This window comes from Falco punctatus (assembly GCF_963210335.1).
Source record: "Falco punctatus genome assembly, chromosome: 9".
NCBI lineage: Eukaryota > Metazoa > Chordata > Aves > Falconiformes > Falconidae > Falco > Falco punctatus.
Window position 1 is genome coordinate 28,302,059 of NC_137589.1, and position 25,470 is coordinate 28,327,528.

At 46.1% G+C, this 25,470-nt stretch overlaps 1 protein-coding gene across 12 annotated transcripts in view; it reads left to right on the forward strand.

The window, feature by feature from the left end:
* ENTPD1 (ectonucleoside triphosphate diphosphohydrolase 1) overlaps positions 1 to 25,470 on the forward strand; it is a 42,915-nt gene that overhangs the window by 14,707 nt on the left and 2,738 nt on the right. For 9 of the 12 annotated variants that reach the window (XM_080401092.1, XM_080401094.1, XM_080401095.1 and 6 more), the window contains 6 exons: positions 19,210 to 19,343; positions 19,742 to 19,859; positions 21,128 to 21,278; positions 22,756 to 22,915; positions 23,557 to 23,793; positions 24,329 to 24,589. In XM_080401092.1, coding sequence (XP_080257218.1) covers positions 19,230 to 19,343; positions 19,742 to 19,859; positions 21,128 to 21,278; positions 22,756 to 22,915; positions 23,557 to 23,793; positions 24,329 to 24,589 — 1,041 coding nt within the window. In that variant the 5' untranslated portion in view covers positions 19,210 to 19,229. Of the gene's footprint in view, positions 1 to 5,710; positions 5,909 to 16,152; positions 16,249 to 17,085; positions 17,228 to 19,209; positions 19,344 to 19,741; positions 19,860 to 21,127; positions 21,279 to 22,755; positions 22,916 to 23,556; positions 23,794 to 24,328; positions 24,590 to 25,470 lie in introns of those variants that run through there. The other 3 variants (XM_080401089.1, XM_080401099.1, XM_080401097.1) reach the window with 3 other exon arrangements.

Genomic DNA, 25,470 nt, shown 5'->3' on the forward strand with positions numbered 1-25,470 from the left:
GGGAGGAAAATTGGACATTCAAATACTGAATAGACTAGAAATATTTCCAGACAATGTTGTCCGGAAAAGATATGCAGAGGTATGTGTGTGTATGCATATATATCTGTATCTATCTATATATAATCTGTGACAGCCATAACTCATAGTTTATTTGCTTTCCTATATTGTATGCACTGCTGCATTACCATGGAGGGAGAAGGTTGTCCTGTAGGTAACCTTATTGTGACAACTGCAGCCTGTGTTTGCTTCTTGACTTGTAATTACCAAAAATATGTAGAAAACCCTCAAGGAATCTGTAGAGGAGAAAGACTAAATTTAAGAGGCTGGACACCTGAAAAGAGTTACAAAAGCTATAACAATTGATAATCTCTTTGGCCTTTCCCAAGTCGTATAACTGGCTTAGCATGGTGCAAAAGTATCAGGCTTGGTCACATTCCTTCTTTTCCTAAGACATCTTTATACCTTGAGCACCTGTGGGGCTGGGAGCAACTAGCGAACCCGACTTTGGGGTTAATCATGAACCATAGAATGGGTTGGGTTGGGAGGGACTTTAAAGATCATCTAGTTCCAACCTTCCTGCCATGGACAGGGGCACCTGCTACTAGACCAGGCTGCTCAAAGCCACGTTCAAGTTGGCCTTGAACACTTCCAGGCATGGGTCATCCACCACTTTTCTGGGCAACCTCTTCCACTGTTTCACCACCCTCTCACAGTAACGAATGTCTTCACTGGCTAGGTATTTTGTACCTTTTTACTAGCCCGATGCTCAATGACAGTGTTGCCCAGAGCTGAATCGAGTTTGAAGTGTGTTGAGACAGGAGCTGGGTTCTCAGTTTGGAGATGGCCTGTTCAGGGTGGTTAGGATGTGGTGAAGGACATAGGTGTTCAGGCCGAACTTGGGGGTGAAGTGGGTGATACTAAGATGTCTTTGGTTGGGGAGCCAACGCACAAGGGATTAGTATTGCTTGAGACCAATCAAGTTTAAAATGTAAAATTCTGGGTCACATTCAGAAGAGAAGCACCCCTGTTGGTTTTCTGAAAGATGAGTTAGATGGGGTCTACTTCTTCAATTGTGTTTTGTTACAGTTTTGTCAGCTAGGTGTGAGGACAGGCTTCATAGCTCAGTGGAAGCTTCCCTTCCCTGAGCAGAGCTGAAGTTTTATGGCAAACATTTCCATCAGCATTTCCTAGCTGCAGAGCTGTTGCCAGTATGCTTACATGGAGAGCAGCAGAGCCTAAGGGTGCACTTCGGCAGTGGGCATAATTTGACATAAATTTTTACTGCTGAAGGAGAGAGAAAAGGTGCTCGTCCTTGCTGCTAGCCTTGTTCTTTTTTTCTGCAGTAATTTTCAGCTTGTCTAGCTTGAAAGCCAGCACTAGCCCAAGTGAGAGAACAGGAGGCGAGGGGAAAGGTCACTCAGATTAAAGTTATTGGGAGGGAACTTCGCTGTAAGACAAGGAGAGACACAAAAACAGCATTGTGCTCTGAAGCAGCACTACGTTAGCAGTACAAATTAAGAAATAAGTTAAAGGAAAAAGTGTGAGAGACCAGATGGAAGGGAAGAGTCATCTAAGTGCACGCTGAACAAATCCATCAACTTGTGTCCTCTCATGCATTCACTCCCTCCAAATGCAGCTGGAAAGATCAATTTTCCAGCCTGCTCTTTGGGCTCCTTGTCCCTCTGTCCCTTGTGCTGTGCTAGCTGGTGAACAGGGCAACTCAACTCAAGGGCAACGCAGGTGGTATAGCAGTCACTGCTGTTCGTACTCTTGTCAGTGCTCAGCCACCACCAGCAATGCTACAACTTTGCCTGTTAGAGTTCTTGTCTGAATGCTCTTAGGCTTTTACTGGTCCCTTCCAGCTCGGGAAGAGCTTTCCGTGAGGATCTGCAGAGCTGCTTCACTGTCTGCCTTCATATTGCCTTTCAAATTCCCCTTGTAATGTCAACATACTCCATAGCCAGTGATTTAAGTTTCTGGTATGAGGAGACACGTGCCCATCAGTCTGACCCGCACTGTCCCATGCTCCCTTGTGACCTTCATCCATCTGTACACTGCATCTCTTCTGATCAAAAAGTAACCCTTTTGGGGTGGCTGAGTGGTTTACAGGCTGGGACTTGCACCTTTGAGCAGACATTTTTATTTTGCATGAATAGAAGTTAAAGGCTCTTAGTTTGATTTGTATTTTCCCCTTTGTTTCTGATCCTCCTGAGAGTCTTTGGCCTGATCATAGAGGGCGGTGAATGCCAGATTGCTCTTGGGGGAGAGGACGAAAAGAAAATGGGCCTATTTTTACAAAGGACTGAGAATTAGCTTGTTTTTTCATTAACTATCTGCAATCTTTCAGCCAAAGCTCAAACCATCACTGGCCTTTGAGCTCTGTGTTCTGCCTGGAAGAGGTGAATCAGCAGTTCAGGATGTAGAAACCACTTCAACCCCTCAGTCAGTCAGTTCACAGCGCTTTCGCACTCGGCTCGGAGGGCTCTGGAGACAGCGGCGAGAACTGTGGGTACAGCAGCTGTGGTTTCTGATATTCACTCATAGTGACGCTGCAGGTGGGGGCAGGGGAGGCAGCAGCCTCTCCACCTTCCTCCCTGGGCTGTAGCAAGAAGGGGGAGACTCCTCCAAAAGCGAGGGATATAGGGAATTCGGAGACCCTGCAGCATAGCTGATGGGATAGAAACATCCATGGTGCATGGCAAAGCCCAGGGAGCAGGCATGCAACAGGAGGGAAGATGGAGCCTCTCCTATGTGGAAGGTGGTAGGGACAGGTAACGGAGTGGGATCTGGTCCTCTGCTGAAATCTGTCACTCCCTCTTACCTGCTCTTTGCCACAATGGCAGGGGGCAGCTCTTGCCAGGGAGAGCATCTGCTCTTGGCCAGGATCCACCCTTAGCTTCTGGTTCCAGCTGCTTTTTGGGAAACACACTGGAAATCTGCAATTTTGCCTGGAATTGAATGTTCTCAGTGAGTTGATCTACAGCTTCTATATATTTAGTCTTGCTTTTCTGAAATAATATAGGAAGCCTACTGTTTGTCAGCTTAGTTTGAGACTGTGGTAAACATTAAGTTAATTGAAGCTGGAAAGAACTTTATTCTGGTAAAGCTAGTGGTCAGATTCTTGTTTACACAACTTAGAAATACTGTTGTGACAAAAGCATGAAAGCCATGAAGAAAAGAAGAAAAGAATGTTCCAGAAGTGTGTTTAGGACTTATTCTATCATTAGCCAGAGAGAATTAAGACCTTCTTTTGAAATGAATCAGTTGCAAGTTTAAAGAATAGTTTAGCAAGTGGTTTTAACATGTGAAGTGTCGAGCTATGTCTACCCCACCTGCTAAAAAGGACAGTTAGACCACCTCTTCTTTCCCACGCTGCACTTGTGACTGTCAGCCTGACCAGAGAACTTAACCCATCTGAAGAGCAGCCTGGTTTAAAAAAAAAATATTTATTTTTTTTTTTTAGAAAAGCAATCTGCACTTGCACAAATGCAAGGTAGAACTATGGCAGAAGAAAGAGGTAGGATAGTCCCTTTTTGTGGCAGATCAAACAGGGGAGTTAAGCCAACTGTGACGTTAAGCCTTTGCACGTCATCTTAAAAGTAGTGTTTTACAACAGAACCTGGCCTCATGCTATGAAGTCCTTGTTAAAGACAGTAATTTTACAGTTGCTTTTTAGGTTACAAAGCGTGTCTCAGCTCCAGAGACTAGTAATTTCTCTACCAATTTAAGGACCTTTGAGTGTTGTGGCCGCTTGGTGTCTGTGAGAATGCTAACTGAATCCCATAAGCCTGGCTGGGAATAGATGCCCTTCTGTAAATAGGCGTCTTGGAGAGCCTCTTCTGCCCATTTACTTCTCAGAAGACTGTAACCATAAATTTGCATTGTAATATATTGCAAACCACATCTCAGGAACTTTTGGTGTGGTGTAGTGGTTAGTCTTTAGGTTTACTAGCATTTCACAGAGGTTATATATAATACATCAGGACTGCTGTTAGGTAGTCCCTAATGCCTAAAGTAGCAAGTAACTGTTTTAACTCCTGCTGGTTTCTCCTGCCTCTGCCCCTGAAGTCAGGCTGCGGGAAGGAAGCATGGAGGATGCCTTCTTTCCTGCTGCAGGGCTCTGCTGCCTGTGTTTCTCTTTTAGCATGTTTCTCCTTGCCTAAATGACATTGTCCATTTTTCCCCCACATTTTTAAAGTGGTAGCAGAACTACATAGATCTTGTAGCACGAGTTGTGCATGAACTTTACTAGGCTGACAATCTCCAAGTTGTTATTAGTCTGGCAGAACACAAAATATATCAAAATGAAAGAAGATGAACGTAAGAGTAAGTGTAGCCAAAGCGTGCTGCTCTTTCCCCGGCCCTGGGAACTCCACCTCTCAGCAGGAGGGAGCATGCTAGGAGCCCTGCTTCGTGGGAGCTTCCCAAGACAAGCAGATGAGGTGGTCCAGGGGACAGAGCATCAGGCTGGATATTTGCTGCTCTCCAGTGCTTTTTCATCATCTGGGGAAATGGGGCTAACGGTGCTGACCTCTGTAGCACCACAAGTGCTTGGCAGTCTATGGGTGGAAAGCACTGTGACAAACTTAAATGTTATGTTTCATTACTAGGGAAAGTCTGGGTTTCAACAGATGGAAAAGCATGATGGTCAGCTCTAGCATTACCTGTTTGGTATTAGTTCCCCATATGTGTGGGGAGACAGCACTGCTGGGGAGCTGGAGTCAGCTGTGAAAGCCACAGAGTCAAGGGGAGCCTGGGAATAGTGGGAAAGTAGTGAGACAGTCCTGGCCTTGGCGTCCATGGGCTGAGAGAAGGCTGGACTCAGAAGGTTGTGACACGAGCATGAGAAAATATGTGCACACAAAAGCCTCCTTGTGAGTCTTGTGACTGCTATGGGATAATTGCAGCTATCCTGTCTCGCCAGGAGCTTTATGGGGGAAGCTGAGGTTAATGCCAGCCTTGCCTTGCGAGCCTAGCATAGGAACGCTACCAGGTCTGCACTACACTAGTGACAATGGTCTCACCCCATACTGTCACTGGGAGCTGCTCAGCACGTGACAGACTGAAAACAGCTCCAGCTGTAACATTGTCAGTGAGATCCTGGGTGTAAACTGGTTTAAATCCCTCCTGGTAAGTCTGGTATTGATACGCAGGGACAAGCTGCATTGTTCCTCTCTTGGATTTCAGCATCCTCTAATTTATGGGGGGCTGCCGCTGGTGCTGCACTGGTGCATGCTGTGGCACAAGCTCCGAGCAGGAGACCTGGCTACATCCAAGCAGCAGAGCTGCATGCAGGAGCAGACCCCAGAACAGCTCTAAAATCTGCTTCCTTTGCTGTTATTAGTCTCCCATAACCTAACCAAGCCAAGGAGACCTTTTCACAGCTGCAGTGATGACCTGTGAGGCAAAGGTCCTGGCACACCATGCATAAGGCAGGCATGCAGCTGAAGAAGCAGAAATACTACAGCTGGCCTGAAGGAAATATGAATGGAGGTATGTGTGTGTTTGTAAGAGACAGAGAGAGAGGACTGGAAGAAGCAACAGAGCAAGGGTTAAAAGAATGGTCTGTAATGATAACCAAGGACGTGACCGACTGCACTGAAACTGGGTAAACACTGACAAATGTGGTGTTTGTGACAAACCCAGCAGCATGTGCCCTGATAAGCTTTGCATGGATGGCTTGTCAGAAGAAGGCATGGGTGCTGATAAAGCCGCTGCGCAGATGACTCCTTGGGGAAAAAAAATTGTGCTCCGGTAATAGAAGGATGACAACAAGATCGGAGCACATCCCGTGTGCGAGTCCTCCTCCTCTTCTCCCAGCAGGAAGGCAGACTGTGGGACCCAAAATGAATGGGGAACAAAAAAGGGCGCTGAGCAGATACCTGTCCTAGGGCTCTTGGGGGATGAGGTAAGAGAGATTTCAAGACAAAGGGGTTATGCCATAGTTACTGTTAGCTCCTAAAGATGGCAAAAGACCTGCCCAAAAATTTGTAGCTTGCCACTGAAGAGGAGCCAAACAGATGCAGTGAGGACTTGGCATCTGGCAGCCTTGGTCCCATCTCATGCGGGACCCTGCCAGAATGCCTGGGTGACCTCGGTGCCTGTGAGTGCAGGAGGAGTGAGCATGAGTGTGACTGAAATTATTTTTTGAAACACACATTTTCCTGCTCTGTAAGTTCTTGCACTGTTGCTACACTAATTTCTTGTACCATAGCTACACTAAAAACTACTCTATTCTTAAATGAGAGAAAGGTGTGAAGCCTTTATTTATAACTGGTAATCTCAGCAGAGTTTAAGAAGTTCTTGGTTGGGTGTGATCGGTGGTGCAAAAAAGTGATCAGGTCCAAACCCAGCTGTGAGAGGCTCTGAGGGCTGAAAATTGTTGGGCAAAAATATCAGACAAAACAGAACAGGAGGACAAGGAAAGTTGTTGGATGCTTTCAATGATGGGAAGTGCAAAGCTGAAAATACTTAGCTGTCTTTTGCCTTCGCCATTTCCACCCAAAGTAAGTTGACTTCCCGTGTGTCTGTGTATAGGGTGAGCAGGTCGTGGCCCAGGAGGAAACCCACTGCTGAGAGTCATCTGAACAAGATGTGTGTGGGATCCGCATCAGTTTACAAATGGATTTTAAAGCTCGGGCTCTCATCTGCTGAGAGGAGACAGCCACGCAGACTCCTCTTTGCAGAGTGACCATACAGCTCCTATTTCTCCTTCAGCCTGCTAGCCCTCATTTCTGTACTTCACATCTCTTTAAGTGATCCACCATCTCTTTGGGATCAAATCCTGCTTTCAATTAGTATCATTGTCCTTACAAGTATCTGAAGTTTGAGTTATTTTTCTCATGTTTGTCTTTTTCCAAGTTTTATTGTTTCCTGTGTAGGATGGTGGTTTCCATAGATACCTTGGACATTATTTATCTGTCCTCCCTGGATATGCAGTTCCTCCCAATGAATTACAGTGCAGTTTGTCACTTCTGCTTGAGGCTTTTGCTCCTTCATCCATATCAGTTCTATACTGAGCATTTTCATGCTGTTGTTCTAACGTGTCTTGTCATCTTGATGTATTGGCTTGTGCTCTTATACAGCTTTCAATCCAACGATGGAACTCCTATCCCAGCCAGTTTTAAATTAAAAAATGGTACATTGCATGTCTATTTTAGGATTTTGTACTGATAATTGTTGGAAACTTTAGCTCAGCTTTTCTCTGCTATGGGTAACTGCTAAACAGAACAGTGTTTTGTTATTTTTGTGCTCCTCCCCTCCTCCCCCCCCCTCCCTTGAGAAACCTTATCAAAGGAAAAGGTCTGCCAAAGTACTCAGGATTGGTATGGTCCTATCTGAGAGCTCAGCTAGCACTGACTGGTATTGTTTGAGACAACTCTCACATGAGTTTCTCTCCTTATCCTGTTTCTAAATTGTCCCAGAGGAAAGCATACGTCCTGGATTGCAGAGGTAGATGCTAATGTGAGTCATTGCTTGGTATTTAGGCTGAGAAAGTTGACCACTATCAGTCTTCCCGAATCCTAGCAGAAGCCAGGAAAAATCAGGATGCTGCCTAAGTTAGTGCTTTCTTCTTCAGGGCTATTCTGCCCTTATGGGACTATTTACTGCCCAAGTGGGTCTCTTCTGCTGATTCAGCACCACAATAAGTGATGCCAGGGCAGCTCCAGGCCACACTTAAAGAATTACAGAGACCATTAATCACAAGTTTTCTCTTTAGCTGGTTTATAAATGGATTTGTTTTCTTTCTTGCTCCTTTGTCCCAGAGCTGTTAATAAATAACCTTTCTACTGCCCCTGCTGCTGCAGGAGACGTGAGGAAGGAAGCCTGTGCTCATGTGAACTTGCTGCAGCTGCTGCAGCTGGGCTGGGGATCCTGTGGCTGCAAGGTGGGCTTTAGCTTGGGCTTGGGACCTCCCATCAGCAGAGGGAGGACGGTGCTCAGAGAGGCTGGGAAATGCAGCCGTGGCAGGGAAGCAGCGGACCTGTAGCTGCTTTCTGCATGGGCCCAGGTTTGCTGGCCATTCCTGCTCTGAGGAGCTGTGCTCGTCTTAACAGAGCCAGCTGGCAGCTCTTTTCCATACTATAAACCGGTCTCCTTCGCCAGAGTGGCTGTGTCACAAGCCTGTCGCTTCTTCAGCTGAAGTAACCTCCGTTTTGTTGGCTTTTGATGGTAGGGAGTGTTTCTTTCTCTGTCCCAGTAAGCAGCTTTGGACACGTAGGCTAAATCATGGAGCAGAAAGCTGGAGCCAAGTGTTGTAGAAGAGTTTGGGACTTCCCTGCTCGCACCTCCTTGCTGGGAACAGAGGGCGGCTCGTGCTCCTCTGGGGGAGATGCAGTGAGAGGTGGGAGCTGCCGTGTCCGTTTGCTGAGCCCGCGCCTGGGTGCAGTCTCAGAGGGTGCCGGGGGGCCGCTCAGGCACCCCGAGGTGATGGTGGTTTAATGTCTCTGCAGCAGCCCCGTGCGTGTGACACACAGGGACGGGGCAGCTCGTGCGCCTGTCAGAAGGACGGGTTCCTGTGACCGTCCTTTGTCCTTGTTACCACTCTGTGCCCATGCTGCCTTATCCAAAATATTTCATGTTTGTGTTTTGAACTGTTTGAGGCAAGGGCTTTGGGAGATGGGGAGGGGGGAGTAATGAAGGCATACAAATCGAAGGCCAAACTATGGTTTGATTATAAATGGGTTTCTTTTCCTAAGCCTAGCTCTCCCCAGGATTCACTGTGGGTCCTGGTAATAAGCAATCTGAACTTGAGAGATTAATCACATCCTGTGCCAGCCCGCTTGTCCAGCAAAACCCCTTTGCTGTTTTGTTCCATGTCTGCATGAGGCTTCAGCCCTTGCAAGGTGCTCTTTTGACCATGAAAATTTAGATTCATATTTAGCATATTTAACCTTTGTAACCTCCAAGAAGTATTTCTCCTCTTATACTCAGGAGCTTTGTCAAGGCCTGTCCCCCGCCACAGGCTTTGGTCTAATGTTCCTTCCCATTGGTTGTCCTGAAAAATACCACAGGGTAATTTGTTTCCTGCTATTTGAAATGGAAATTGTAGCAGCATGAGGAACAGAGCGTGATATTCATGCCAAATATCATGAGCTGGATTCTCCTCATGGCTTGTGGGAATCCTAGTTATTAAAGCTGACCTCTGAGAAGTCAGTGTATTTTTCCGCAAAGCCTAGGCAGTGGATGCACTCCTCAGCAGGAGACAGAAACCATCCCAGCTGTTCCCTGTCCTGTGCTGTGCAATGAGGAGTGGAGATAGCCGTGCTGACAGCTCGAGGTATGGGGGCAAGTCTGGAAGTGTTTAACGGCAGAGCTATCTTTTTTATGCATGCGGACTTGACCTTGGCTTGCTGAAAGGAGGCAGTGGGGCTGCTGTCCTGCCTGGATAGCAAAGGAGCCTTTTGCTTCATCTGCTAGAATTAGTTGCAAAGGGCAAGTACCTACAGTTTTCCATGCTGCACGTGGTGCTATGCATGTCGAGGGAGGAAAAACTCACTGGGTGTCTTGCAAGCCTGAGATACGCTCCTCTAAAAGAGCAAACACCTGTGCTGGAAATCATGCTTAAAAGGAGTGGCACAATTCAGGTGTAGGCAAAATCCCAGGCACACGTAAGCACTGCAGCAGTCCCCAGCATACGCACTTGCATGTAGGGCTGCTGGGGAACGGTCACCATCCATCCTTCGGCATCCAGGGGTTTTGCCAGTGGTTTTGCTGATGCTGCAGCAGCCTGGAACAGTTTGTGCTTATGCGATTGGTCTCCAATGGTTTTTGGTCCAGAGCGGGAAGTGAAACTCAAGAAAAGCTAGTTGCTTTGCTGTGCAGAAATACTTGGGAAGCTTGCGTTCCCGCCGGCTGCAGTGGCACAGGCAGCTGCTGTTTGCTCGCATGCGGCACTTTGGGCAGCAGTGTTGTTTTTTGGAAGCTGGGGAAGTGAGCCCTGAAAGCGGTAGTGTTGCTCAACACGCAAGGGGATCCCTGGAATCTGTGACTCAGAAAAAAACATCCTTGAGACATGGCGATGGTCTTGGTGGCCTCAGCCCCTTCAAGGCAGGAGAGGTTGTCAGTGGAGAGGGCATGGAGGGAAACCGGTGGCTACTGGGAGGGTGTGTTTTGGCATCACTGTAAGCGCCGGGTGCAGAGCGTGCTGTGGGTGGTAAGGGGATGTATATATTTTCTCTGTAGTTGTCCCCCCTGCCAGAACCTCTTGCTGGGAGCAGCAGTATCTGCAGTGCTCAGGACTTTGTTTTCCAGGAAGTTTCTGAACTTGCTGACCCAAGATGTGTATTGACAGTGGGGAACAGTTGTTCTGGAGACTGTTTCCTCTCTTTTGCCATGACAAATTCTACATCCCCTTGCTGTGGGTGGCTGATGGGGCACAGGGGAGGGTGCGCTGTGCTGGGATGGACTCACACATCACCAATCTTCCTATTAAAGTCGTGGCCCCGCTGTCTTTAACAGCAACAACCATTAATTAGTTGTACACAATAGCTGCATGGGACTGAACTGGGAACGAGTGACCAGAACAGGGGAAGGTTAGTGCCTGTTACCAGCCAGGATGCCGGAGAGAGAGAAGAGTGTAACCGTCAATATAGAGATGAGGAAAGCAAATATGATGGTAGATTTTAGGGAATGACAAGGTAATTCCTCAAAACCAAGGCTGATATCTCATAACTTGCCATGCATTACTTCCAGCATAAGGAAAATGGATATCAGCCCTGATCTCGATAGAGAAACATTACTATGGGAGTTATGAATTATTATACAAGTAATGCACACTTATTCAGTGTCAACAAATAACATCTAGTAGCTCTTAGAAGAAGTGATTTCCCAAATTTAAAAATACTTGAGCTGAATCAGCAGAGTATTTAAAATAGCCAAATAGGAATGCTAATCGGAAGCAGCCTATTCATTTCTTATTCTATTCCTCAAAAGCCTTAATCCAACAGTTGAAAGTTATGCTAATTTGAAAAATAATAACATCTCTAAAAGATGCATATTTAGGGGGAAAAAAGGAACCTACAATTAAGGCACATTTGAAGTTGCAAAGTGTAGAAGATAGTCAAAAGAAGCATAAGGAAAAAATTATGGCTAGAGATTTAAGAAGAGCAAAGAAGAATGTAGGGATATTGAGCACAGAAGGAAACCTGGTGGTGCCATTTTTGATGAAAGTTCAAGCTTTCTGGGTAATGGCAATAAACCTTCTCCTGTTAAAATATAGCTTTGATGGGCTGGTAGCAAATTAATACCAGAAGTTGCTTGGTAGGAGACTGATGTAACTGATAACAATTGTTTCTTCTGATTTGAAAACCTCTTTGATGTGTGAATCCTAAAGAAATGAGTACAAGTAGGGTACAGTCCTGGCAGCTCAGTAAACATCATATAAATGTGAACACTGTCTAAAGGTCACTGTGTCAGTGGTGTCCCACCACTTGGTGGTTGCTTTTGAGAATATTGAGTATCTCGGTCTGACTGCTGGGATGTAAGCCAGAAGAATATATTCCTGTGGAGAGAATATTTAATGAACAGGCATCAGGAAAGCTTTGGTGGGGGTGGTGTATAATAACAAGGAGAGGGGCTACGATGCAGGGATGGGAAGCAGTGTGAGTGCCTTGTAGAGCAACCAAGGAGGCTGAGCAGTGCACACAGCACTACTGGGTGCCGTGGGAAGGTGTTTGGCAGGGGAATTCACTTTATACACAAGGTGAATAGGGAATTTGTTGGTGGGGCAGCCTGGGTCACAGGGATTCCTGCCTGGAACCCACCAGACATCACTCCTTCAGCAGTAAACCCACACCACAGGGTCAGGGTAAGCAGGACCGTGGGACTGCCCTGAGCACAAAGCCCCTCTGTGCCGCCGCCGGCTGCGGAAGGGAAGGAAGGGGCCTGTGTGCTGCCTGCTCCTTTGTGTCCATCTCCTGCTGCTGCTGCTCAGCTTTTATACCCACCAGCTCTCTAGGATTTCCATGTGCTTTTCTTCTTTTCAGGTAAACAGGGGTCCTCTGATGTGTCTTGTGCAGTTCCCTGGGGTCGTATCCCAGGCACAGCTCTAAAAGCAGCAAGAGAGTGAGGTGCTCCCACTCTAACCGATGTTGTACATATGAATAGCATATAGCAGGGTGGTTGCCATGCCTGACTTATGTCTGAATGCAACCTGGAGCTTTGTTGGAGGATGGAGGGAACAGATTTATTCAAATGCATCTGTATCCCATGAGGAGAGCATACACATTGCATTGGTCTTTGCTAACAGCATGGCTGATGAACATGTCTTCTTTTTGCTAACTGCCTTCTGAACTGAGGAAACAGAGCTGGAAGAAAGTCCAGGAGCCATCCCTACTGTGAGGCAAGATCAGCTACAGCAGCGGTGGCATTTCATCTGAAGACAGAGAACAGGTCTTCCTTGCTCTTCTCTTTCTGAACTAAACAACCCAATTTCTTCAATCTTTCCTCTTAAGTCAAGTTTTTAGACTTCTGATCTTTCTTCTTGCTCTCTTCTGGAGTTTCTTCAAGTGATTTACATCTTTCCTGAAAGGCAGTGTCCATTATTTTGGCATAGAGCTTCACAGGAGGCTTTACCAGCACTAGATGGAGGGAAAGATTACTGCAAACTTATATGGCTGCAAGAATGTTTTCTCTGGAAGTGCTACTTAAGCAATTGTTCACCACGATGGCTATTTTCTAAATGTCGTATTAGCTCATGTCCTTACTCAAGCCAGTTGGATGTTTTCCCCAGGGTCTCCCCTATTTATCAAATTTATTTTGAATTCATTCCAGCCCTATGTGTCAGTGTGCTTTTGCTCCCAACTTGGTGTTATCACAGCTATAGGCACATTCCTTACACCATCTTCCAGCTCACTCACACACACGTGTGTGTGCACCTGGCACAGACTAATTCAAGCACTCTGTCCAGCTGCATAGCCTAGATCCATAGGTCTGATGGAGTTTAAGACACGTAGGGCTGTGTGATTCCAAAGTATCAGATATCTCTGAAAGATGCCATCCAAAAAAAACATACTACATTGTTTTGATTATTAGTTTCACTGATATTTCAGTGTTTGTACTCAGCACTTAGAAGTATTTAATCTGGAAAAAAATAATCCAGTAAATGTGTATTTGTAATTGTATGTAGGGCCACAAGGAGAGCCAGAGATCAGACCAGTATTTAGGCCATGATCTTTGCCACATGAATAACTAAAACTTGGAGCAGAGCCTCCCACACTGTTTCATGTAACAGCTGTAAAAAGTGATGTAAAATCCTGATCTGGAGCTTGAATTCTAACTTCAGCATGTTCAGTGTCTTGCCCTGGTATTTTGAAATAAAACCTCTTAAACCAAAGCAATTCACTTACTCTATATGCACTTGTATGGGTATTCTAAGACAAACCTGAGCTTCTCGCCAGCCTAAGAATATGTTTTCTAATATGTTGCCTGGTTTACAGGTGGTTTACATTGCTTTGCAGCAAGAATTTCCTAGGTAACTTGAACAAGAGCATGTCTGAATGAAAAAGGCAGATGAAGAATGAGTAAGAAGTCAGATGGGGACAGAGAAGATTTCAGAAAAGGGTTGGTAAATGAATCAGTGTGGCATTTCTGAGTGTTTATGGACTCAGATGTTTGGTTGTGGTGAATCTGAAGACAGGAGTGCCTTTTAGGTAGTGTACCTCAAAACCTGATGCAAGTTCAGCAGCCTCAGTGAGTGTGCAATTCAAACTGATAAACTTCATGACTACCAAAATAGCGTTTTTCCTCAGCAGGAGGATAACATGCGTTCCCCCTATCCACCTCGAAAAATAGCAGCACTGACTGCTCCCATCCCCTTTCCCTGCCAGCAGAACTTCATAGATACGAATTCCTGCCAGTTAATAAATGTGCATGGACTGTGTTGCCAGAGCCCTGTCTACTGGGCACTCTGCTGACCTGGATGTTGTTTGTCTGCAAGCACTTGCCCCAACAGATGCCCCTTCTGCCCAGGCTGCCCACCCTGTGTCACAGAGCCAGTCACAGGTGCTGGATGCTTTCAGATGGCTGATGGATCCAGGCACCCTTCAGCCATGGGCTCCTGTGCTCTTTCAGCTGGCAGTCAGGCAGGCAGGTTGGCTTCTTACTGTGAATATACCTTGGCATCTGACTCGTTTCAATTCATAGTTCTCATTTTCTCTGTCTTCAATTATGCCTGCATCCTTTTGTGATGGATCATAATTCAGTGGCTTCTCAGCACTGTGTTGTGTCTCTCTGATATGTTTAGGTTCAGGAGCTCTGCAGACTGTATTCCCATTTGCTGAGCTACGTGATTACAGGAGCATCCAGCAGCTCCCCCCCAAAGACTGGACGTGTGCTTAGGAAACCAGTTATTGGAGAGACTCCCAACAGACTGCAGCAGCAATGTGGGTGATCAGCAGCAGAGGTAGCTGCCAGCTGATGGGCAGGATTCATAAGACACTGTCTTATTCTGCTGTCACTCCAAGCCTCGTGGGCAGCAGGCAATGTGTCTTGGAACTTCCTTTGCTTACAGCATGTAGCAGGGCTAATTCAATTAAATACGATCAAATAGAGTTGCTGGGTTGACTTAGCGTGGGCTGTGATGGTAGGTGATCGTGTGTCTGAGGTAGTACAAGTCCCAACCTCACTTTGTTTAGGCTGGGACTTGTATCACCTCCTGGTGTAACAGGTATGTTACAATATAAGGCTAGTCTTATTGCAGCTGTGGTCAGAGTGCTTAAGGAAAATAAAAGCAGATTATTCTGTATGCAGAAAAGGGCTGCTGGACTGTTCAGATAGACGGAAAAGTCTGGAAAGACAAAAATCCAGAAAAGATCATTGCTTATGAGTTGGTTAAGAGAATAAATTCCAGGAGGATTGGGAGTTGCAGAAGTTACGAGACAGAGGTGGAACAAGGACAGAGAATAGACTGGCCATAAATAAATTAAAGCTGAAAATGAGAATGTTTCTCACCGTACAGAGGTGTGCTGAGAGCATAAAGGTGACAGTGGGAGCTGCCTCTGTCCGGGTGGCACTCTTGCAGTAGAATAGTGATGGCCTTGTATTACAGCCTCTTGTGTAACAGGCTGAGCATGAGCATCCAAAGGAAAGAGCAAACTGTAGCTGTTGTGCTAAGCCAGAGCTTACAGCAGTGTTTGTATTTATTAGAGACAATGGGTCACACTGAGGTTATCTGAACTGAGCATGGTTTTGGACTATGCACAGCATCTCTCCTTTTCTGCTTTGCAATCCTAATTTCAGTCCTTAAGCCAGCCTTAGCCTCTACTTATTGCATCTCTAAAAGCGGCTGGTTGCCTGAATCCTTTTAACATTTGTTGCTAAGTCTTGTTTGGTGAGAAAGAAGTTGGGAGGCGGGCAGCCTTGGCTATGAGTGACATCTCCTGGCATACAGAGCTGCCAGTGACTTAGCGTGATGTCAGCTGGAGGAGCAGTTTCCTATTTGTCTTGCGGCTCTGGAAGACACTGAGAACAATCCTGCTTCCTTCCCTTCACACAGAGCTGCATCTCATGCTAGTGTGGTCCTTCCTGGGTTATTCAGGGTGTCTGCAGCAAAACTGCTGTTAGTTGTAGTGGCTGCCAACGTCATTCTCAGTTGATAGCTAACTTAGAGACAGAAAGGATGTTAGAATTGTTTATGTTCTGGGACCTGCACCAATCACTGTATGGAACCAGTAGTAGCCCCTACAAAAAAACAAAGAAACTAAAATTAGAAACAGACGGAGATGCCTGAGCAGCTGGACTGTGCTCCAACATCTGGAGAGTTCTTATGCCTGTGCGGCTGTGCAGGGCTCCAGCACCAGGTGGCTCTGAGCTTTGGGGCAGGGAAGAAGAAAAGCAGCATCATTTCTATGCTTACTTACATCCTTACATGATGTTTTTATCGCCACTTACACTGGGCAGTATGGGAAGAAGAGCGGAGATCTGTCTCTATTTGGGTTCTGGCTGGGCACAGAGAGAGATCATGCTTATTTCATCTTTAGCTGAGGAAAACTGCTAGTGGAAGAAAAGTCCTGGGCCTGGCAATCAGAGGTGCTAGAGGGGCAAGTACTGCCCTGCTTAGCGGAGACTGAGGGGTGTTTGCACAGCATTCAGCAACATGAACGTGGGGTACAAAGGATCTGGAGGAGTCTGGGGAATAATTGAATTCTTTAGCCACTGTGGAATCTGCAGTTGTGTGTAGAGCTGATGGAGATAACCAAGTGTGCAGAAAAGGGAACTTGTTCAGATACCTTTGTGAGCAAATGGCAGGTGAGTTTTATTTTAATTACATTGAATTCTTTATCTGGATTTGCAATGTTGTGGTTTGGTCTTTTTGAATCATCAAGTATTCAAACCTGTATGCTTTGAGTGCTGTTTGGAAGGTTATTGTTTTGTTAGGTTGCCTTCTGGATTATGCTTATAATTTGCTACCTTTTCTTGTATGAAAGATTTCAACAAAATGCTGCTTGGTAGCATTAGAGTTCACACAGATGGATGCTCTGGTGTGGGATACAGCAATGAAATCACATATCTACAACCCCCAGAGTCCTGAAAAGTTCTCATGATACTGAGCTAAAATTCAGGCAAAAGTCATGTTCAGGGTTAAGAAAATACTGTGCCTTGGAAAAAAAAAATTACTAATCTCAGGTTGCAGGTGGGATGCAGACAATTAAAGTTATGCCTCTGCCTACAGATAAGGGATTTCTACAGCTGTTTATTGGAATGTTCCATTACAACAAGAAAATTGTTCCTGCTTTGCTGCTAATGCTGCTATTTTCAGATCAGCTGCTAAAAGATACAGCAAACAGACAACACCCATCACAACAGGAAGTTTGGAAATCATAGAAGTGATGCAAAGTTACCCATCCTTTGTTTCTGTGACAGTGAACACCCAACAAAGCTGTGGCTGCCTCTAGGCAATAATAGAATAAGGGTGGCTGTAATTACATGGATGTGCTGTGCAACTGTCAGCAGAAGTTTCAGTTTTCAAGCATGCTAGCTTCATATCTACACTGTGCAGCTCATTCTACATTATAGTATGTGGTTTTATTCATTTTTCTAGCATTAATATGATTTGTGTTCAACAGAGATGCTCAGTGCTATCATAATCTGAGCCAGCTATTCTCTCCAATAAGAAGAAAAGTCTCCCAGCTGTCATGCTTTGCTGTTTCTAATAACTTCAAGCCACGAGTTCTGGGACCTTTCTGAATAAAGCTGTATAAAATGCATTCTTACCTCCCACTGTCTGGTATGTGCACTAGACTATTTTTTTAAGCTGCATTCTTGGAGCTATTGGCAAGCGTGCTGTGTCTCTAGTAGGCACTCATAAAATGTGAGCATAACTAGCTTCCAAATTTCACAGTTAGCCTCAGCAGATTTACACATAAGCGTGATGAGAGGGAGCAGAGAGCTCCAGGTCAGTGTCAGGTTTCCATGGACCTGCCTGCGGGGAGATCTTCAAAGCAAGTTCTCTTGGCACTTTTAGGCTCCGTTTTCTCTGGGTAGGTGGGAAGATGTTGTTTGCCTACAGTTAGAGATTTCCAAAGGTGCATTGCTTTTTTTCACTTGGGCTAACTTCTGAAAATAACTCTATGGTTTGGGGTTATTTGTAATACTGGGTAACACTTTGTGTAGTACTGGCACGTGGGACCACGTTCATGTGAAACCAGAGTGGTTAGAAGATGGCCCTGTCCAGGAGATGAATGCTTTTCGTATTTGCATGCATGATGTGGGTGCCAGGATGGATTTGGAACATTGACCCAGTACCACCTGAGGGCTGGAGAATGACCTATGGAACTCCAGCACTGGCATGCAGGTGCAGAGCAGGTTCAGTCACCTTACCTTTTTGGAGCATGAAGATAGTTGATGTGGTTGCACAGAGGTATTATCACCCTGGATGACCTGTAGTATATTTCTAAACATCTCCTAGAATATATCTGTGTAAGGAGCAGACAAATTAGTACCCGTGTGAGCAGCCAGACAGTCAGTGCTTTTGAGTATGGAGCATCAGTGTGGGTCAAAATGGATTTCATGTCATAATGGGAACAGGTATGTCCCCCAGAGTGCTGAAGCTATTTGTTAATTGTAAGTGTTAAATTTACAGCTAGATTATAAATCTGGAAAAATACTTTTGCTGATACCCTTTCCAGAACTTCATTGTAAGATGGTATCTTATTAAACAACACCAAAACTGGCTGATACTAAATTGTGAAGTGAGATTTCCACCATGGAATATACGAAGGAGAATCCAAATCAGCAAAATGTCAAAGACAGCATCATGCTAGCCACTAACAAATGCAAGTATATGTATATTGGTTCTGAAAGTTCAAATGCCATATCAGTTGTGAACTATTTCCATCAGCCATAAGTGGCTTTTTTTTTTTACAGTATTCTACTGCTAACCATGTATTTTAAACTGCAAAAATCTTAATTTGTTAGATAGGTCATACCAAATATATCAGTAACAGTTAAGGAATCAGACTGGTACAAGTTTTGCAAAGTGTGTGATTTTTAATCATATTAAACCAATTCTGCAAATACAGGCTATTCATAATTTAGTGGCCTTGTGAGAACTGGCATCAAAAATCTCCATAGATTTCTTAATACCCTGAAGGATGCAGATCATGTTTTCTATGTAGCATTGCCAAGTTGCAGGACTGCATTGTTTGGACTGACTGCTGTATACCAAAATGTTAGCATTAGACTTCCTAAGTGCATTACTAGTGTTGTAATCTGTTATATACATTGTCAAAAACTGAAGTGCAAAGTATACTAGGAAAAAATGTCACAGGAGTTAAAGCTTTGGGTTCCACAAGGTTACACAGTTTATATATTAGCTGTCTGTTCTTTCAGCTTCTTGGGGATTATGAAGCCGAATGCAGAGCTATAGAAGTTGGTGTTTGCCTCAAACAGATGCTTTTGCTATATAGCGGCTCAGTCACCTGCAGGTATCTCAAGGACAGGCTAACCAGAAGCTACATCTTGAGGTCCTCCTTCATCACCACCTGGCACAGGGCAGCCCATGGAAATGTGTCATGGCTCATGAGAGCAAATCTGCAGGACACCAGTGCTGAGTTCTGCCTCTAAGAAATCCTGTGTGAGAACACGGGGCAGGGATGGGCAAAAACAGCTGCTTTGTGGTGGAAAGGAACTGCAGGAACGTGCCTGAAGACCTTTGGGGTGTGAGGTAAGATGGGCTACAGGGATATTAACATCCTTTTTCTGCTCTAGTCACAGGTACCAAACCAAAGATGTCCTGGACAAGAAAGATTCTACTCATCCTGGGACTCCTCTCTGCTTTGGCTGTAATTGCTTTAATTGCTGTAGCAGTGACCCAAAACAAGCCACTTCCGAAGAACATTAAGGTATTGCATGCTGGGACTCTTACAGGAAAACAAGCCAAACCAGGGGGGGGGGGGGTTAGGTGTGAATAATGCTCCAGGACATGTTGCTGCCCTTGCTGGGTCTGGCTAACCTCTCTCTCTGGCTCCATGCTCCTCAACATCTCATTTTACATCTTTGTGATAAAAACAGATACAGCTTCACAGGGGATCATCTCCTCGGTAATCAGTCCCTATTTTGCTGCTTCTCTGCTCTTGCATCCTTTGATGGAAACTTTGCACTGAAGCACTACCGAGAAGAGCATGTTCCCACAGCTGCCAGAGATAGGCTGTTCGTTTCTGGTCCCCCTGTGTGTGGAGACTGGCATATGCTGTTCTGGTTTGGTGCCTCAGGTGCAATGACAGCTCTGTTTTGCCCACAGTATGGGATTGTGCTGGATGCGGGGTCATCCCACACTAACCTGTATGTGTACGAGTGGCCAGCAGAGAAGGAAAACGACACTGGGGTGGTACAGCAGGTGGAGGTGTGTAAAGTCGAAGGTAAGAGAAAAAGAGAGTTGTGGAAGGGGCATGGGATGAAGAAGAGATAATGCAACTAATGTGGGGGGAGGAGAAACCTGGAGGAAGAGGCCAATAGTGAAAACGGTGTTATATCTGTGAGCTAATTTATATCCCACCACTTCCCATGGATAGATGTATGTGCCTGACCTCCTGGGAGGAAAGCTGGATCCACTTTTTCCTTTGTTTTTAGGATGCTTGGAAGTAAGTGCTTTTTGGGAAGAACTACACCAAAGAATGTACTTAGATAAAACATTTGCCTTTTTGGGAAGAACTACACCAAAGAATGTACTTAAATAAAACATTTGCATGCACCCTTGCTGAAGTGCCGACGAATGTCAGGCAGCTAGAGGGGAAGGCATGGTTTGCTCTTTTTCCAGGCTTCTGTGCAACCTAGGCACTGGGCTTGCAGGACAAGGTTGCTCAACTTACGCGTGTCATGGTTTATTTCTTATTCTACTTAACAGCTGTGTAGGTGTTGTGTGGTTTAGGAAGCATAAATGAAGCCCAAGGATACACGTAACAAGGAACAGAGTTAGACCATCGTGGATCACTGCACTCTGTGGGGAGGTGTTGTCACAGCCCGCCTGGAGCCTTTTCAGGCCTGCCTGCAGTGCAGGGGACAGCCACGCTGTTCCCAACCTGCTGCAGCAGCTGCTGGGTGCTGCAGCGTGCCGCCATGAGCAGCATGCTGAGGCAAATGCAGAGTGGGCTGCACTGCTGCCCTTGCAGGCACTGGTCCTGGGGGGGGGTCCGTTCACCAGGGGACATGTGGCCGGGAGGGACAATGAATTTTTCTTTGGGTTAGCACGAAAGGGGATAGCTGCAAAACACTTAATGCTGTAGTGTGAGCATACAGTACACAATGACGGCATCTTCCCTCAGAAGGACCCAGCGCAATGAAAGGTCAGGGGTTTTCAGGCACAGATCCGGGGTACACCCAGGCAGAGACAGAGATGAGTGTGCAGGTGTCCAGGGCATACTAAGCAAAAGATCTGTCTCACCGCAACCCTCATCGCTAGCTCACAGCCTGCTTCACAGAGAGCGGGTGGCAAATGCTGGGCGCCATGGCCATCCGCGTGTGCATCAGGCTTAGCTGATGCTGTAGGTTTCTAAAACTCCTTAGAAATGGGGTGGTTGAATCTGGTGTTGCTGCCTGTGATAGTAGCATGGTTTGTCATGACTGCTCGTGACAGCACTCTGGGGTTATGCTTGGCGTTTGAGCAATGGAGTGTCCTTATTTCTTGCAGGCCCTGGGATCTCAGGTTACTCCCATGCCACGGAGAAGGCCGGTCCCTCTCTGGCACAGTGCCTACGGCAAGCAGAAGAGGTGATTCCCTCAAAGCAGCACCAAGAGACACCTGTCTACCTCGGAGCAACTGCCGGCATGCGGCTTCTCAGGTACTGCATGGCTTGTCCCCTTCTCCTGCAGCACTGCACCTGAGATTGCCATGGATGCTCAGTGGGAGCCTCTTGGACAGAGTCCTTGGAAATGCTGCCAGCTCACACTTTGCCCAGAAACCCTCTTCTGCCACTGGCCTCTCTGAGCCCTGAGTCTCCCTGGGGTCTTCCCCTTCTTGCCCAGCAGGTTCATTTCCACTCACTCCAACTTTCCATCATCTCCAGCACCCATATGCAGCGCAGAGACACCAGGAGGGTAGCAAGTGCCCAAGCTGATGCTCAGGGGATGCTCAGACATCCCCCACATCAAGGGGATGCTCAGACATCCCCTACAGTCTGGTATTAGGCCTGACCCAGGATTTTTGAGCCCAACCATGTTGTGACTCCCCGCATACCTTGACTCAGCCCAAGACCATCAGAGCTAAGGTAACTTTATAATCATATCCTCCTTTAATTCCAATTTGTGATTTTTATGGGGGTGCTGCAGACCTCTTGCGTGGCTGGGACAGGGAGCTGATTTTATGTCTGTATTGTCTGGGAAATCTCCCTGGGGGGATACCAGAGGGCATGGATTTCTTCTGTAAATGGTGATGGTGAAGAGTGAGACGAATCCTGGCCTGTATCTGAAATACTGTGGTCAGCAGGACTAGGGCAGTGATCATCCCCCTGTACTCAACAGTGGTGAGGCTGCGCCTCAAATTCTGCATTTAGCTTTGGGCCACTTACTACAAGACGGACATTGAGGTGCTGGAGCATGTCCAGAGAAGGGCAAGAGGGCTGGTAAAGGGTCTGGAGCACAAGTCTGATGAGGAGCAGCTGAGAGGGCTGGGGTGGTTTATTCTGGAGAAGAGGAGACTCAGGGGGGACCTTATTGCTCTCTACAACTACCTGAAAGGAGGCTGTAGGCAAGCGGGAGCAGTTCTTTTCTCCCAGGTAACAAGCAATAGGACAAGAGAAAATGGTCTCAAGTTGAGCCAGGGGAGGTTTAGATTGAATGTTAGGAAAATTTCTTCATTAAAAGGGTTATCAAGCATTGGAACAGGTTGCCCAGGGACATGGTGGAATCACCATCCCTGGAGGGATTCAGAGAACACGTAGATGCGATGCTTAGGGACATGGTTTAGTGCTTGAACTTGATAATCTTAAAGGTGTTTTTCAACCTAAATGATTCTATGGGTCTCCATGGTGCAATCCCTACCAGGGCACGTGCTCCAGGAGAACAGCTCAGCTCTGGTCTCTGCTCCAGGTATCACTCTCAGCTGTGGGGTCTGTAAGTGTCAGAGCTGGTGGCAGCTGTGCTGTCAAGGTGTGACAGAGAGGGATGTGGCCAGTTAGAGCTGGATGTACCCGTATGAATGACTGTTCTGTTACAATAAATGCTTGGTGGGGAGTTGCAGCCTGCTTACTCGGAACAAAGCCCATAGGCTGCAGAGAGCTGTCAGCCAGAGTCACTCCATCCTTTCTTTCGTTCATCCAGCTTGGAGAATGAAAGTGCAGCTGACAAAGTCTTGTCCTCAGTAGAGAAGACGCTACGCTCAGCTCCCTTCAACTTCCAGGGTGCCAGAATCATCAGTGGTCAGGAAGAAGGAGCCTATGGATGGATCACCATTAACTACCTGCTGGGCAATTTCAAGCAGGTACTGTACCAACGGCAAGTCCGTATCTGAATCGTTGGCTGGCAGCACTTTGTAAGTCATGCCTTGTAGGAGGGTGTCACAGGCACTATTTTCCCACGTGAGCCATTTACCAGAGACCAGGAAGCTGCGCATCCTGCCTCAGCGGTTATGTGAGTATATCCTGATACCAGTCAGTATCAGGATGTGCCACTGTAGTCAGGCTTAAAGTATTGAAATAAAACACCAGCATCTTCAATAACTTTGCCTGGGTGTAGCATCCTCCTCACTTCCTGATCTAAAATATTTCTGTGCCTGCAAAGTTTGACTATGCTGCTTTACTATTGAGCTTATAAATCATTTGGGAGCTGAAACAGTAAGTAACCATTTTATCTCATAACAATTGTATTAGATTTCATATTCTTAATCCTCCTACAAATAGACATGATCTATCTTCTGCTTTTCCAAGCCTGCATCTTTCTTGTACCTTGTTCCAGTTCTCATTTCATGCCTCCCTTCAGGTCTTCCTGCCTTTCCTGTGTTCTGTGCTTCTGCTTCTCTCCTCATAGATATCTCTATATATCTCTCTCTCCCTTAAATAAATCTTCTCCATGCCTGATGTATCTGGTTTACTTTGGATTTTTTTTTTTATTTTTTTTTTAAAGTCTGGCTGGACAAAACTTCTACATTCCCTGAAATCCATAAGTGAGACATCAGGAGCACTAGACCTCGGAGGAGCCTCAACGCAGATTACTTTTGTACCAAATGAACTGTCTTCTGAGTCCCCAAAGAACCTGCTCAACTTTCGTCTCTATGGCAAGGATTACCTAGTGTACACGCACAGCTTTCTCTGCTACGGGAAGGACCAGGCTCTGCAACAGAAACTGGCCAGGGACCTACAGGCAAGTGCATCTGTAATTGCAGGTGGAGATCCTGGACCCTCCCAGTTTTGACATACTGCTGATGTAAAAGTTGCTGTATCCCAGCTAAATGTCTCATCCCTTGGTCTGGGTTTGGGAAATGTCATCCTCCATAAAGACTGGGCAGATGGCCAAAGGGATGGCAGTCAACATTTTCAAAAATACTACCAGTTTGAGTTGCCTTGATTCTTGGGTATGGGATAGCAGGAATACTATGCCTAACTGAAGTACGCGAGGGAGAGACATTTCACCATCTCTGAGAATCCCAAATCAACAGCAGCTTCACAAAATGTGGCTGAAAATAATTTTCCCAGGGTCCTACAGGGAGGCTGTGGCAGTACCCACATCTCCCAAATCGCAGCCAATGCCTTAAACCATCCTCATCACTTTGACCCAATGTGTGTGTCTTGGTGTGATGCACTGTGACAGGTGTGTTGTGGCCACCCTTCCTCGTGGCTCTTTCCCAGGGTGTTACTCTAGAGTGAACTGTAACAACTTGGGTTGATTTTACTTTCAGACCGTGGAGAACAGCAGCCTGCTTGATCCGTGCTTTCACCAGGGGTATCAGAGGACTGTAAATATAAGTGACCTCTTCAAAAACCCATGTACATCAGCCAAGAAAAAGCAATTCCCTTTCAGCCAGTTGTACATACAGGGAGAGGGGAATTATCAAAAGTGCCGAAGAAACATCCAGAAACTCTTTAACAAAACCAGTTGTCCTTACTCCAGCTGCTCCTTCAATGGGATATACCTACCTCCATTACAAGGGGATTTTGGGGTAAGTCTTCACATTCTTCAACTCTCTGCAATTGAGAATATCAAAAAAGCAGAAACTCAGAGTAATGCTAGAGTATATTATCCATGGCTGGGGCAAAAAATCATTTACAAGATGGCTTTTTGGACATGCATGTCCTACTGGGTACCGCACTGTTCCCATTCTAACCCATCTCCTGCAGGCGTCTCCTTGGAGTGCTCCACTTACTGATTCATTTTTCAAGCAGTCCTACTTTGATGACCAGCACCAGAGGCAGGAGAGCCTGCTGCAGTCTGTGCATGATACACTGCTGCTGCAAACCTTTTCTCCCCAGTTCAATGGTCATACCAGATCTGAAATTCATCTTGCAGTGTGTGAGTGCTACTGAAACCAATCAGTCAGGTCACCTGTCCCATCAAGTTTGGCAAGCAGAGACAGCGCTTGGTCTGAACACGTCATGTGTGACACCACGTTGATCATCAGCCCTAGAGCTGCAACACTTCAGTGTTTTTGCAGCTTTCTGGGGGAAACTGTTAATACTCCCTTGCCCTGCTCATAAACTGCCCCCTACCTGTCGGCTGTTGGCCAAGGTCAGGGATGGGTTTTCTGGATTTTGGGTTATATGCTGGGGCTGTGCACAGTCTTTTCAGACCATCACCTCTGCTCTTTGTGGCAATGTTGACTGCAAGCTCATCTCGTTCAGTTGCCAAAATGGGATCATGGCTGTGATGGCAAGCAGTCTTCACCGTGTGCTGCTCTGGCACCAGTGCATAGAGGAGAGAGATTTCCTAAAGGTCTTCAGGATATTGTGGCCATTGAATTTCCAACTCCACCTTCCTTTTGGTGTCCTTAGCTCTCATCAGCTCTGAGGGGTGTGTCTCAAAATGACATCACTCTTGAACATA